Genomic DNA, 16,006 nt, shown 5'->3' with positions numbered 1-16,006 from the left:
CACTTTTTTTTTTTTTTTTTTTGCTATCTGTAGGCTTATAACAGTGAATTTGTATTTTAAAAAGGGAATGCAACGAATTTATGACAATGTTATATAAATTTTTTTATACAAGTTAATCGTGAAAAGTTCTTTAAAAGCACCTGCAATGCAATCAAGTAGGCCTAATTTGCTATTTTTTTTCGAGCTATTTTTAAAACATTTGCTGCATGGATTATATTTTTTAAAAAATAAATAAAATAATCTGCTATAGCCTAGACACATATCAGACAAAATTGCATTGAGAGAAAAAACAAGTTGTCAACAAATCATTTAAATTTTACGGTATTCAGAACAAAGGAACATAAAAATCAGAAAATGGAGTCTAAGCAGCTATACAATTATAGTATAAATTTATATATACAAATCATAAAATAAAACACAAATTATAGCCTAATGGCATTCATTATAAGGAACATATAAAAATCTTGCCAAAACGAATGTATTTAAAGAGAAACTGAATTCGGCACGAATACAAATGACAAATCCCACGAGAGGCTCCGGCAGGATTGCTTGGATTCACTTTTATTTGTGTAGGCCTCACAATAAAAACAAAACATTGTGCTTTTGTAAAATAAATAAAACAAATAAGGTGAGCTTTCAGTCCTCTCGGTTTCCTTGAACTTGCGGTCCAAAAATAAAACGAAACTCAGTGTAGACATGTCCGCAGTTTTTTTTTTTTTTTTTTTTTTTAAAGAAATATGTTAATTATTTAAGTGAAATACATTTCGTTCATGACTATATATTTTATTCCTTTTATATAGGCCTATGTTGTTTTATTATGTTTTTCTCCCTACACAGAAGCGCTGCAGGTGCGTGAGGTGACGGTTTGAATCCTTATGTGCTGCTATTTGCGCGCCCGCACTGCGTGCCCGTCCACTATGCCACTGTGTTATTAGCTTCCTAATAAGTTACCGTTGTAGAGATTAGTGGTTCTTTGAGCTAAATGTTGCTGAATACATGATTTTTTTCCCGCAATATTCATAGAATAGATCAGTAAAATAAACGTTTTTCGTTCTCAATATTAAGTTCACTCGTGATTTTGTAAGCAGGGGGGCACGTCGAGTCATTTGGGGGGGCACTGCCCCCTAATGCCCCCCCTTGGCAACAGGCCTGCTCTGTTTAGCAATTTGCACTGGCTACCAATAGCTGCTCGCATAAAATTCAAGGCATTAATGTTTGCTTACAAAAACACCACTGGCTCTGCACCCCTTTACCTAAATTCATTACTTCAGACTTATGTACCCTCTAGAAGCTTGCGTTCTGCAAATGAACGTCGCTTTATTGTGCCATCCCAAAAAGGCACAAAATCACTTTCACATACTTTTAAATGAAATGTTCCCTCCTGGTGGAATGATCTGCCCAACTCAATCCGAGCAGCTGAGTCCTTAGCCATCTTCAAGAATCAGCTAAAAACACATATCTTCCATCTTTATTTGGAGCCTGTCCTCCAACAAAAAACGACCCTATAGGTTGTTTGTGCAAGCCCTTATTACAACCTATATTTATGTTTTAAAGTTAAGCACCCTCTAGCGCGCGTAAAAATAATGACAGTCTCGTGTTGCGTCTGTCGTCATGAAATGACTTATGACTGTCATTACCAATCAAAATGCGTGTTTATTTAAATGCAATATGTGGACTTTTTACACCGATCTCACAGTATTCGTACATATTTTACTAGGTGGCTAATTCGTACGAATGACCACACCTAACCCTACCCCTAAACCTACCCCTTACAGGAATTATGCAAAATCATGATTTTTAGTGCACATTTTATGAGCGCGTGCATTCTCTGGGATCGAACCCATGATCGCATGATCACGTAATTACAGTCATATAACGCAATGCTCTACCAACCGAGCTACACGAAACCCTAACTAGGACGCAGATAAAAGAGTACAAAACATTAATATGAAAATGTCCTGTTGCCGATAGGGGCGCAATTGTAGCATACGCTCTGATGGGTCGTATTTCAGGGATTTGGACAAACGACCTATACGGGCGTATTGGTTGGAGGACAGGTTGTTTATTTGACCTTCTAACTCTAGAACTCTCTTTTCTAATTCTATTCTTAAAAAAATAAAAATAACACTAGTTTTTCTAATCTTTTTGTATTGAATCTATTTGTTTTCTTTTTATTTATTATACAATTAACAAAAGCAAAAAAGGCCTCTAACACTAGTTTGCTCTATTCTTTTTCAAAAAAAAAAAAAAAACATTTCTACGTATACTGCGTTAAGCTAACTGAGACTTGTTATAACACTTGAATATCATTGAACTTTTGTTGATTTTGATTGCTTCCATTGTCTTCATTTGTAAGTCGCTTTGGATAAAGGTGTCTGCTAAATGACTAAATGTTAACTGCAAATGTAAATTATGTAAATAATTTGCATTCATTCAACTGTGATTAATTCATCCCATTTGCAATAAGTCATCATTTAACAGGGGTTTACAGAGATAAAGTGGTTATTCATCTAATTTCATTATGTCTGCCCCCATGAGGTGATCCGCTCCATGTAAAATAAAACAGCTTTTATAAAGCTACTGATATGACAGGAGTCTTCATCTCATGTGAGTGTACATGATTTTAAACGTCTTTGAAAAAGTACTATTCATTTCTTTGTATAAAAGTTGTTATTTACACTTTTAACTTCATTTGTTTAAAACTGCACTGGCACTTCCGGCCTCATATTCCTCACCATTTTTCTTTTTAAAATTGGTACACAGTTTTGTCATTCATGTGTTGGCATGAAGGTGGCTGATCTCAAATCAAGGCAGCAGAACACATCTGTGTGCGTGTCAGTCTAGAGAGAATATACAGTCCCCGGAGCATTAGACCAAACTACCAAGGAAGCGCGTATGCCCACTGGTATGCATGTAAGTTTTTGCAGCCTGTGTTCACATGCTCAAAGACAGATTGACTGGCTTTAAGTCAAGGTCAGTCTGCATCATCAATTTCTTAGACTGGATTGTGTTAAGTGGTCAGTTAAAAGTGCCAGGAATCATTGGCGGAGGATGAACCAACTCCAGAATAAGGCTAAATGTAGCCTAATGTTATGTAGCCTAATGTTAGTGTAATCTATTAACTACACAAATCATAAACCCGTTGTTTTAGGCAAGCACCAGATATAGGTGTCATGTAAAATATTTTTAATATGACTGAATTTGTATTTAAAGGGATAGTTCACCCAAAAATGAAAATGATGTTGTTAAATACATTGTGGTACTCTCGCGTCAAAGACTGACACGGAAATGGTTGAATAAAGTTGTTATTTTTGTTTTCTTTGCGCACAAAAAGTATTCTTGTAGGTTCATAAAATTAAGGTTGAACCACTGATGTCACATGGACTATTTTAATGATGCCCTTACTACCTTTCTGGGCCTTGAACGTGGTAGTTGCGTTTCTGTCTATGTAGGGTCAGAAAGCTCTCGGATTTCATCAAAAATATCTTAATTTGTGTTCCAAAGATGAACAAAGGTCTTCCAGGTTTGGAACGGCATGGGGGTGAGTAACTGACCGTTCACAAAAAAAAACGCCTTTGCGAACAGTCAATTAATGATAGAATTTACATTTTTGGGTAAACTATCCCTTTAACTTGATCACAATTTAATAATAATAAATGTAATTTTAAGCGTTTCAGCGATGACTAATCTGAATGCCTCTGATTGGCCATTGCATTTATAAAGTCAATAGAATCTTGTGTGATTGGTTATAATGCGCAGCGTTGTAAAAATTTTAAAAATAAATACGATGCCAGGAGCAGATCTAAATCAATTACTGCAATCGACACTTTTCTTTTCATTTTCATTGTTTTAATTTAGGTTGCATACAGCTGAACAGAAACTTCGGTTAAAGCATTATTATTTACTGAATGTAGAGTTTATATACAAACAAAAAACCTCTTCAGCAAAACCAAGTTGAAAATTAAAATGAAAGTCAGGCTTCTTGGGGCTGCAGACTAACAAAGTTGGCCAATTACCAAAATTAATGTATTTTGTTCCATTAAAAAATGTACATTTGGCAGTAAAGTGTTGATTTTTAATTTGGGTAAATTACTGGTTAAATTTAAGTTGAACTGAAGTTGAATTAAATTGTGTTGATGCCTTTTTCTATATATTCTACACTAGAAAATAACACTAAAAAGGTCAGAATAATAAAAATATTTTTTGGGGGTTGGTTGTTCTTTACATGTCCATAAGTCTTGTGTTATGAGGGGGTGATTGTAGCCCACCTGCCTCTTTCAGCCAATCGGTCACAGACTTTGCAGATACAACAGGTGTTTCTTATTTCTGCATCATGGATGATTTGAGCGCATCTGCTTTCAGACATGCAGGGCAGATTTGCAATTTGTCTCTTTGTGTGCTTGATATGCTTACTTCTGTCTGAGTTCATATGCTAACGTGAATGTAAATACATTGCAGATATGCTCACTGAATATAAACCTAACAGACCACTCAGATCATTATGATCGAGTCAGTTAGAAATAATACCAAGGGTTTACACAAAACAAGGGCAGTCCACTTTTAGCTGTTATGCTGCCCGCAGTTGGAATCAGCTTCCAGAAGAGATCAGATGTGCTAAAACATTAGCCACATTTAAATGCAAACTCAAAACTCATCTGTTTAGCTGTGCATTTATCGAATGAGCACTGTGCTACGTCCGAACTGACTGCACTGTATTTTATGTAGAATCATTTTCTATTTTTAACTGTTTTTAAATTCATTTTAAATCAATTTCTAAATAATTTTAAAAGTTTTTTTATTTTATTTTTTAATGATTATTTTACTTCATTTTATGTAAAGCACTTTGAATTACCATTGTGTATGAAATGTGCTAAATAAATAAACTTGCCTTGCCTTGCCTTGCCTTGCCTAACGTGTATTTGAAAGCATATTGCAAGTCTATGCATTTGAGGACTTAACCGTGAATAGCTTAAAAAACAAAAGTGTGAAAATGATTATGTGGTTTTTAGCCTCCCCACATCTTGGGTGCAGTCCAGCACTGAGGTCCAACTTGTAAGCGTTGTTTATTTGTCTTAGAATGACTAAATACTTTGTTTTCATACAAAATTACCAAGTGCTTACATGCTGGAACACGACACTCAGCTTTGACATTTCAAACTTCATATTTTCCATCCTTAGAAGTTTCAAGATTAAGAATCTACATGATGCATGTCTTACCGCAAATGATGAGGTTTCTTTCGAAGGCTGTTTAATGCGATGAATTTTCCAATAATCCTGTCTTCAGTAATGCTTATGTTAATTGTTTTCAGGATTTCAGCAGTCATGGAAATATCAAGCTATTTTAAAATGGTGATTTTCAAGTCTGGAATACTCACGTACATTAATAATATCTTTATAAGGTCATGGAAATGGCATGGTCATTTCCATCAACTTTTTCTAGTTGTTCAGATCTAAAATATAGTTGGTGTTTTTCAGTCAAAGTTCTGTAAAATAATTTTTTGAAGGCTATTCAAAATACCTATCCTGTAATCATGAACAACTGGAAAGGTCAATGGAGTTCATTGGTCAAAAAGTATGGGAAAAGTGTGGGAGTGTGTTTGGTGTCTTATTGTATGTGAATTTTCCCATGATTTTCCCTTATGTATAATTCAATTTATGCGTTTCCTATATTTTTTTCCCCCTCAAAGCAGCATATAATGAATTCAAGGTATATTATACTAAAAGTTCTCTCAGAATCAAATCCATGCCATTGGCATTCCCTAGCCTTATGAACTAAAAGTGTTCATATTATAGCAAATATTGTGAACATCGCGACTGTCAAGTGTGTGTAATTACACATATTTGTATCTATATTGCAGAAGCGGGCCAGACGAAATGTCGGACTGAGAGGATTCAGGCTCTGGAACAGGCCAAGAGGCCACAGGAATCAATTTTTATCCCAGAATGCAATGACGATGGAACATTTGCCCAGGTCTGTCAGAGTTCCAGTCCACTGCACTTAATGTGTTGATTCTGACATCCACGAATCCTAAAGCAAACCTACCTAGTGAACAAATTAGCCTTCCAATATCTTCCCCAGCCTCCAAAAAAAATTGCACTTCCCTGTGTTTCTCATCAGTACGGCCGTATAGGGAATTTGAATGGAAAGTGTACATTAAATCGCATTTATAGACTCGCTGCCTCTATTTAACCTGCGCCTTACTTTGTTAAACAGCGATCATCCAGTCCGCCTAAGCTTTTAATGCCTCGTCGTTTATGAGAGCCATTTTTCACTCTGAATAATTGTATTCCCCCAGCGCAAGCGCCGGGACGTTTTGTGTGGGTCGTCCAGGAGATACAAGAGCGCTTACTGGAATTTCTTCTCACCTCTATCCGTCTGTATCTCCTCCAGGTCCAATGTCACACCCTCACAGGATACTGCTGGTGCGTGACGACAGATGGCAAGCCAGTCAGCGGCTCTTCTGTCCAGAACAAAACACCAGTGTGTTCAGGTACTGTATGTATGCAGATAGTATCTCTAGACTGTTTGCTTGGATTATCGCTTTGTGTTTAGGTCGTGCTGAAAAGCAGAACCACTAAACCATCAGGTGCCTCGGTCAAGAAGTTGTGCCTGCAGTCCATCACTTTCAAAGCCATTAGACTTTGTTTGATTTAAATTGTGGTCTTTGTTTTGATGGAGTAAGCGTGATGTTAAACTCTAGCCACCACTCTGTTTAGTTTACTTCTACTGTGTTTGTGCATGGAACCAAGAGGTGATGGATAATATCCTGGAGGACTTACGCTGACTCCGAAAGTTCATCCATTTTTCTCTCTACTTTACAGTTTCTGTATTTCTGCTTTTCTCTCTCTCTGTCTCTTTCCAAATTCACACTCAATCAGTCTCTGTCTTCATCTGTTTCGTTCTCAACCATTTTTTCCTTCTTCTCCATCATTGCTTTCTCATTCTCTCTTCATTGTATAACTGCTTTCAGCGGAGGGTTGGAATGAGGGAGCTTTTCTCTTCGTAAATGAATGGGAACACTTTGCTCTAATGGCCATGATTGTTCTGTTGGAGATAACACCACCACCTCCTGCCAGAACTGGATTACATTATGATTGGCGCACCTGGTTGTAGTTCTTTTTTTTTTTCCTCTTGTGTGTCTTGACATTTTATGATTATGTGCCATCTTGTGCTTACCTAACTCTGAAAACACTTGTCAGTTTAGTTCATTTGTTGCAAACTGCAGAGACACATGTGACTTTTTGTCATTTTTGCCTGATCCATATAATTAATTATTTTAGATTTTAAAATGTTTATTATTACTATTATAAAAAATATATTTTCTCCTTGGGATCTATTTTTTTTAAACAATTTTTACCATTTCTGCACCACTTGCAAAATGTAATTACTAAACAGGTTTCCAAAGAGATTTCCCAAACATTCTATTATATGGATGAACAGAAAGTCCTGCCCCCAAGCCATGCTACTGTTTAAGTCAGTGTTATTGTATTGGGCCACTCAAATCAACAGCAACGTGTTGTTAGCAACACAGAGTCACAGGCTTTGATTAGAATAGCATGCTATCATACTACTTTTTCTGTAGTATGCAGTGTGCACAGTACACTATAACTTTAATACCTTCATGAATGGAAACATGGATTACTACTACACTTGCCAAAATACAGTATAACATCTCACACTGCAATGCACCCAACTTTACCTTCCATTTCCTTTGTGAGAAATAAACTCAAAGTAATAGAGTGCTGCAGTGTTTATGTATTTTTGCAAGCCAACCCAAAGTTAGCATCACCCTGGTTTCCTCCAAAAACCCAATTAGATTTTCCCATTGGATAATTTTTGACAAGTCTTCCAGTCTCTTCTGACAACTCTTCCAGTCTTTGCTGAAAGTTTGATTTAGAATAGTTTGCAAGAACACAGTTTTAAACATTGTAAAAGTGAGCAGATGAGTTTATCGGTTCAGCTTGATGATGTTTAAAGGGATAGTTCACCCAAAAATGAAAATTCTGAAGACCTTCGTTCATCTTCGGAACACAAATTAAGATATTTTTGATTAAATCTAAGAGCATTCTGACCCTACATACAGTAGACAGCAACACAACTACCATGTTCAAGGCTCGGAAATGTAGTAAGGACATCATTAAAACAGTCCATGTGACACCAGTGGTACAACCGTAATTTTATGAAGCTACGAGAATAATTTCCATGCTCAAAGAAAACAAAAATAACGACTTTATTCAACAATTTCTTCTCTTCCATGTCAGCCTTCGATGCATGCATTCCTCATCGTGGTACTGTCATGAATGTGAAGCAGAGAGTTTTACACACAAAAGGTATTCTCTTAGCTTCATAAAATTACAGTTGAACCACTGATGTCACGTGGACTATTTTAATGATGTCCTTACGACCTTTCTGGGCCTTGAACGTGGTAGTTGTGTTGTTGTCTATATAGGGTCAGAAAGCTTTAATCAATAATACCGTAATTTGTGTTCTGAAGATGAACGACATGAGCATGAATAATTAATGACAGAATTGTCATTTTTGGGTGAACTATCCCTTTAATGTCCCTGCATTCCCATTTAGCCACTTGTTAGCAACCACTTTCAGCTACCAAGACAAGTAAAATCTTTAAAATACATGGGGCATTATTCATGTATTTTGCTTTAGAATAAATTGCTATGATATCTTGAGCTCACCACAGACCTTATTTCAGGTATTTAACCAAAATAAAATAATATAAATTGTTTAGCATTGTTAAACATACTAGTTTTCAAAATTAGCAAATTGCACAGTGTGTACTGTGGAGTATGTTAGAATTCCATCTTGAGTGTGTCAATTAATGAAAGGCTTACTCAAGTTGTCTCTGCCCATTTTAGCTGGAATTATTGAAAGTATTTCAATATCTAAACTTTATCAGCTTTAAGTTGTTTACTGTCTAATACTTGTTTAATATGTCCCTAGATTTTCTCCCTGCTGCTTGTTGTCCTGTATAAAATTCTACATGGCAATTTTAATATTGTGTCATTCAAAAGTAAAAGATTTACACTGAAATGTCAACCAGTGGTGTTTTGCAATAACATCACACCCAAATGAATTATTTGGCTTCAACCTTGGCTCAGTGTTCTACATCTCATGAATGTTCAAAAGATGGACCAGTCCTGTCCCAGAAATGAGTGAATCCCATGAATCACCACTTAAGTGAAATGTCTTGCACACGTTTGCAGGAAACTTCCGTGAATTTATGGGAACTCATGCTGGGACAAGTGGATTGTCAGGTAGTAAATTTCATTCCAAATAGCCCTTTTGTTCAAAGTTCTCTTTCTCTCCAGCATTTTAATTGGTTTGACTGTATAATCTTGAATTTATGCATGCCTTTAATCCTGAGCATTTGCACGTACTTGGATCAATGTGATTGTTGATTGTTTGTGCATAACTACCCTCTCCTTGATGCATTTTATCTTTTTGTGTGTGTGTGTGTGTGTGTGTGTCACACTAAAGTGTGTTTTATTCATGGATACTCAATCCTGGAGATTTGTCTTACTGCAGAATTTAGTTTCAACACAAATCAAACACAACAAGCTAATCATAAATATCTACACTGATATCTACACAGGGGACTTCAATCATGATTGTAGTACAATTAAAAACAGAAATGCTCAAAACAATTGCTTAAAGACTGGTCTGTTAGAAAAAAAGTTGGAACTATATTCTGCAGGAAGGTGTGTCTACAGTACTATTGTCAATAACAATAACATTAATTAATAATAATATAATTCATAATAATTATGAGATATGAATAATGGATGTAAATAATTGTATCCATTTTTGTGGTGATTTTCACTACCTAAATAAAATATGTAGCATTGCACACCATTTTTCCTTGTGTGTGTGTGTGTTTTTTTTTTTTTTTTTATCTGCTATGAATGAATGCACTCAACACCTGGAATAACATGGGTTTGACATTACAGGAAACCTAATTTCTAGATAATAACATTTCAACATTTTCAGCAGTGAAAATGTGGTTTCAGAGTGGTCTGATGGATTTGAGGATCTTTTAATTGTTTTTCTTGAACTGATTCCTGTTTCTCTTATATGCGTAAGTTAAGATATTACAATTATCACTTGAATTTTGTAATCTGTTGTATGACTTTTCTTGTGCATGCTGTTTTCCTACAAGTGCAAGTTGTACATATTTTAACCTGTTCTCCCAAAGTGAAGTGGTTACTGCAATGCATTGCAAAAGTTGAGTAAACATTCTCCTCTCTCTTCAAAGGGTCAGTAACCGATAAGCCACCAGGACCTCCTAGCTCTGGCAGAAAAGGTGAGTTGAATTTCACAGAAATGTGAGTGTGTGTGTGTGCTTATGTATGAGAGATATTGAAAGCTAACAAATCAGGACACTAAACTGCACTATTACTAAATGTTAAGTTTCTCGCCTTATTTTATTTTATTTATGTAAGATTAAATGTGTCCACACATTCAAAAAGACGTCAACTGTTGCCTCGTATTTCTCTGACATGTTCATTGGCCTGACTCTGACTCAACTTTCTGTCAAGCTTTTACTTCAGACTTAAGTTTCTCTAAGGACCGTAAAGGATGAAAACCTATTCCAGTTGTTCCGTTTAACAGCCAGTGTAAGAACTTAGCACACATCAAAGGCTGGGCTTTGCCAAAGCCCCACCGGTCTCTGTTATAGCAGTGGAATCTCAAACAGCTAATGTATATGTTAACAGACGCAATGGCAGGCACCTATTTTGTGGGCCCTAACTCAGGAAAGCCAGATTGTCATTTACAGGCCCCGAGAGTGATGTATAGGGGTTTGAGAGTGCGTTTAGGTTAGTATCGCAGGGGTGGGAGAAGGTTGTGTTGGGAATGTGAGGTACGGTTTTTGGTATGGAGTTTGCCTGTGTTCTTTTCAGATCTTGTTTCACCTCTTCTGCACTGGGCTGCACTCAAGACAAAGTGCATGTGCAACAGATCTTTATGTCACCAGCAGGTGGACGGTGGTTGTGTGCCACTGTATGTGAGTCTCTAAAGTTCACTGTAGGGTTTAGGATTAAAAATGCCATTCACACTTTTGATGCATAATTGCATAATTGATTTTTAGCAATAAATACAAAGTTCTGTCATGAAACTCTAGATGGCGCAGGCCCATGGGTCTAACTCAATCTGATATAATCACATCATTATTCGCACAGTGCAGTTGATTGGTTCTTTTTGTATTAGAAGACAATGAGCTTGCTGCTCAACATTCCAATACTTGGCTAGTGCTTGCTGTAGCAGTTGCAGCATGCTTCAGAAACCCTCCACCTTCCCCAGCTCCACCTGTATAGATCTGCTATGGGATGATTTCATGTATGTTATAAATGGGGCTTATTTTATAGATGTTGCATGTGCAGCAGCAATATTTCCTACATGTTGACAGCAGCACGTTGTGGATGTATTGGCAGTAACAAGTCTTGGTACTTGCTCTGCCGCAGCAGCAGCCGCGTAGCAGATGTATTCCACCAAGACCAAACATATTAACTTTGCCATGTATATTACCATGCTAAACTCTCAGAGAGTTGCCATGACAGAACTATAAACCTTTTGAGAAATACCTACAATGAGTTGTGAGGTTGTTAAATGTAAATAATCTTATCATTATTGTGTTTTAGGCTATAGATAATGAGTAGCTTAACTAGCCTGCTGGTTCATAGTCTGCTAGTCTAGCTAGTTCGTAAACAACTGACTGTGACCTCATAAGTGTTTTTTTTTTTTTTTTACAGGCTAGTGGAGGCTAGCTAGGTTACTTGTTCGCTAGCTAAATACATAGCATATCGATTAATCTCTAATGTGTGTGTGTGAGTGTTAAAGGGATAATTTACCCCACAAAAATGTTAATTCTATCATCATTTATTTACCCTCATGTTTTACCAAACCTGTATGCATTTTTTTTTTCTGCAGAACGCAAAAGAACATAATTTTGAAACATTTCTCAGTGTTTGAACTATCCTCTAAAGCCTAAAACACAGTAGTGATTTAACATTTGCAATTCTAAATTTGCAAAGGATGAAGGAATTCATTCCTCCATAAAAGACACGATAGGGTGTTTTTTTTTTTCAAATTTTTAATTACATTGAATCACTTTATGTTGAAATTCATCTTGAAGCTGGTTGGTTTGATTTAAGGTGAACAATTTTAATACATAAATTAATGAGTGGCTGTCACTGTTGCTCCTAATGACAGCAAATTTGCTGACTCTGATGTAAAGATATCTTTAAAAATAGCTTTTAACAGTGTATAGATCATATTACTGCTGCTGCTATCTTTCTAAATAACCCATGTTTGTATAAAAGACAGGCAATAATAGAGTTCACTTTCAAAAGGTATATCATAATCATTGATTTTTAATGCAAACATGCTGGACAGGAAAAAAAACTAGTATCACATTGACTGTAATTTAGTTCAGTGAACTACATGTATTGTATGAACTGGTTTCACTGCCACCTTATTGTGGCTTTAGCACTATGGCTTTGGCCCCTCGACTACCAGGGCCTACAATGCTGTGAGCCACAAGGAAATCAGCAAGAATGCAATAGAGCATAAGTGGGTAAGTACCGTAGGACATTTGACATTTCTCAATTATCATGACAAATTTGAGTGTGTTAAATCATCTACTATTGACTTTTTTATACAACTGAATTAGCATTTATCTTAACAGTATGTATGTGAAAGCTAATTTATGCATTCTGGTATGTGTGTGTGTGTTACTGAGTGGATGAACACTGTTATTTATCTGTGTTTTCTCACTTGTATTTTCTCACTTTTTATCTTCTATCCCTCACCCACTTTGTTTTCTGTGCTATTGGCCGGGCCATGTGCAAATCCCAATCATTCAACAGTTGTGGAGAGTAGATTGTATTAACCTCAATAATGGTAGTCTCTTTCCGTTTCTTTCTCACCCTCAATCCAGATGATGGCTCCAAGCCCACACCAACCATGGAGACACATGTTGTCCCAGAAGGTGAGGGTAAGTTTGGACCAACAACCTACGAGTCTTGCATTTATGGATATGACTGATATACAAGTGCAAATAAATGTTATGTTGTATTTTAAACAGAGATTACAGCTCCAACGTTGTGGATTAAGCAGCTGGTGTACAAAGAGAACAAACAGAACAGTTCAAACAGTAGGAAGTCAGGTGAGATTCTCTATCTATCTGTCTATCTTTCTATCTATGGTTATCGTCCATTTGTAAATCTGATATTCTGATATATCAAATTCAGTTTTCTCACAACAGACATGCCTGTCAACAGCTGATTTGGTTCATTATACATACAAATGGAAAGAAAATCCCTTAAATCTATTTCCTTCGTAGAGCAGCAATGACCAGAAACATATTTTCGAACAGAGCTTTGTTGACAAATACTGCTGGCTAGCCTAAATAACACTACAGAAATATTTCAAAGCATCACCATTGCAGCATCCAAGTCTGCGCATTCAGGCACACTTGATTTTGCAACAGTTCTGTTCCAGTTTTAGATTTAATATTCAGCGTGTCCAGGAACGAGAAACCTAACACCAGTAGAATTATGGCGCCCCTCTTTCTCTGTTTGTCTCAACTCTCCTCTGTGTAATTTGTTTAGCTTTCTGTGTCTCCTTTACAATTTCCTTCAAATGAGTCGAGCACCCTCTGGGCATGGTCAGTCAACTCCGTTAAGCTCTGTGAGGTTTTTGGGCAGTGCGGTTGAGAGGTAGAGGCATCTGAATTTTCGTAGCACTGGAAGAGAGAACATTTCATGACTGAGAAATGTGTGTGTGTTGTGTATGTAGTGTGTGTGTATATGCAGTTCAAGTGGTATTCCTTTGTGTACTTATTGCCTGTGTGGCCTATAATTGGTAGACATTGAAAAATAATCTATTCATTCCATCAGAAAAAAAAAAAGACAAAATTTTGACAAAAGATTTTCTGTGTTGAAGGAAACACTTACCTTGAGCAGACAAGTTGTATATCTACTCTGACAAGTCTTTGGAACGCTTCAGAGTCTCCTCCTGTGACCAATTAGCATCTGTTGCACATCACCACTCTTCAACAAGAATAGCAGATCCACGGTCATCACAAGGGTGCTTTTGGTGCTGAAGTGACGGAGTTGGCATCGGGCTCCACCGTTGCTGCTCTTGGGAGCGTGTGTGGGATCTGGAGTAAATTGAAACACTGAGATGTTGCTTTTGTTGCTAAAGTAAATCTCAGAGAAAGCCAAGTTTCCATCTCTCAGTGCATTGTGGGTGGTACGCATCAGTTAGATCTTTCACACATCAACTCGTGCAGTTATAAATGTGAACATGCTCATCTAAGGTGATGTAAATGGCTTGCTTCTATGGTAATTGTGGTTGTGGTATCCATTAAACAGAACAAGCATGATTATCATAGTGTCCCCTCAGATTTGGGGGTGGCGGTATTAAGGGTTTGAACTAGCTACTGTATACAAATGTCTCTGTGGCTTCAAGTGCAGATAACACTTGGCGAAAACAGATCTGTAGAGTTACAGACACACCGCAGGACTCTTAAAAAAGGCTTTTAACCCCAGGGTGACTTTACAAGTGGCCTTTTTATCCACAAACATTGCTATTTGTGCCTAAAAATGATTGAACTGAATAAATTTGTTTTCATTCACATAATTTAAAAAGATCAGCATTAACTTCAAAATAAATAAATAAATAAAATCACATTTTCCAACCTCACGCAAAGTTTTAGGGTCACAAACACCTTAGGCATTAGGGGACTAGTATAGGCCCTCAGTCTAATACTCCTACTGTAATCCTTATGCATTGTTACTGATAGTACCTGTACAAAACTGTTTACTTCCACATTGTTTAAGAAGGTGGATATGATTAAGTTCTGTATCCTATTAATTATGTAAGTAGTAAGTCATGGGGAAACAAACGAGGCACAAATGGTTTTCTCGGAATGATTCAATATGGTAAGTCATTTTGGATAAAAGCATCTGCTTTATGGCAAATAACCAATGTGCGTCACATGCCCAGGAAGTTCTTAAATGATTACGCATCATTGGCCAATCCTCTGTGAGAAACAATATATTGTATTTCTTGATATACATCAAAACCCACTATTGGCCAATTCACATGAAGCAAATAAAAGTGAAGAAGTTAGAATACTTATAAGGATGATGAAATGTTTGACACCAGTGTCTATAAACCTTTCTATCCCCTCTGTGTAGCATATTAAAGTTTGAAAGGAACATGGTGCCCACCCCTCCTCTTCTGGCCCATCATACCCTCTTCTGTTACTTTATGAGCACCGAATGCATAGATCCAAGAATGGAGTGATTACTTACCCCACAGCTGAAAACAATTGGAGGGACAGCTGAAGAAAGAGAGATAGAAAGAGAGAGTGAGATATATGCATCTAAAAGAGAAAACAAGAGCGAGAGAACACTGTGTTTATAGGAGGCTGATAAGTCTGAGTTTCAAGCTATTTTGTTTGGCCAGATCTTGGCACGATGAAACGCATGAGGCTCTGATTTTCAGCATGATAGTGAGGAAATCAGCAGAGTTTACCTACAACATACCACGCATAAACTAATCAATACCAGCCTGTAAACACTGAGAGGGAACCACAGCAAAGCATTCTGAGGAACAATGAGCAATGAGGTCTCACCTCGGCTGTACTCTCACTTATGTCTGTTTGTTTAAACAGAACTCATGCAACTCACTTCTTGGAACAACAAGGGACAGAATGCATAAAAATGACTGTATTCCGAAAAGAGGGGAGGGTCGGATTAAGTTTTACGTGCAGATTTAAAAAAAAAAAAAAAATGAATGCATAACAAAAACGTGACGTAAATAGGACAAATGGGATCTGAGACTGTCCATCCTTTTCTGTCCTGTTTTATTGTATTAGGGCGAGAGAGAGAGAGTAAAAAAAACAATTTTCTTTTGGGAATCCCAGCTGCTTGGCGCCAGTATACCCTCGCTACAATAAACAGTGCTAAATAATTTAGATAT

At 36.8% G+C, this 16,006-nt stretch overlaps 1 protein-coding gene across 11 annotated transcripts in view; it reads left to right on the top strand.

Annotated features, from left to right (window-relative positions):
• Positions 1-16,006, top strand: part of smoc1 (SPARC related modular calcium binding 1) — a 63,755-nt gene that overhangs the window by 18,666 nt on the left and 29,083 nt on the right. For 6 of the 11 annotated variants that reach the window (XM_058750208.1, XM_058750205.1, XM_058750203.1 and 3 more), the window contains exons 4-9: positions 5,859-5,971; positions 6,392-6,491; positions 9,223-9,273; positions 10,272-10,319; positions 12,921-13,010; positions 13,101-13,181. In XM_058750208.1, the coding sequence (XP_058606191.1) occupies positions 5,859-5,971; positions 6,392-6,491; positions 9,223-9,273; positions 10,272-10,319; positions 12,921-13,010; positions 13,101-13,181 (483 nt within the window). The remainder of the gene's footprint in view (positions 1-5,858; positions 5,972-6,391; positions 6,492-9,222; positions 9,274-10,271; positions 10,320-12,920; positions 13,011-13,100; positions 13,182-16,006) is intronic. The other 5 variants (XM_058750206.1, XM_058750211.1, XM_058750210.1 and 2 more) reach the window with 5 other exon arrangements.

Source organism: Onychostoma macrolepis, chromosome 17 (assembly GCF_012432095.1).
Source record: "Onychostoma macrolepis isolate SWU-2019 chromosome 17, ASM1243209v1, whole genome shotgun sequence".
Lineage (NCBI taxonomy): Eukaryota > Metazoa > Chordata > Actinopteri > Cypriniformes > Cyprinidae > Onychostoma > Onychostoma macrolepis.
The sequence above is the reverse complement of the archived record's forward strand: the minus strand, read 5'-3'. Positions and strand labels throughout refer to the sequence as shown.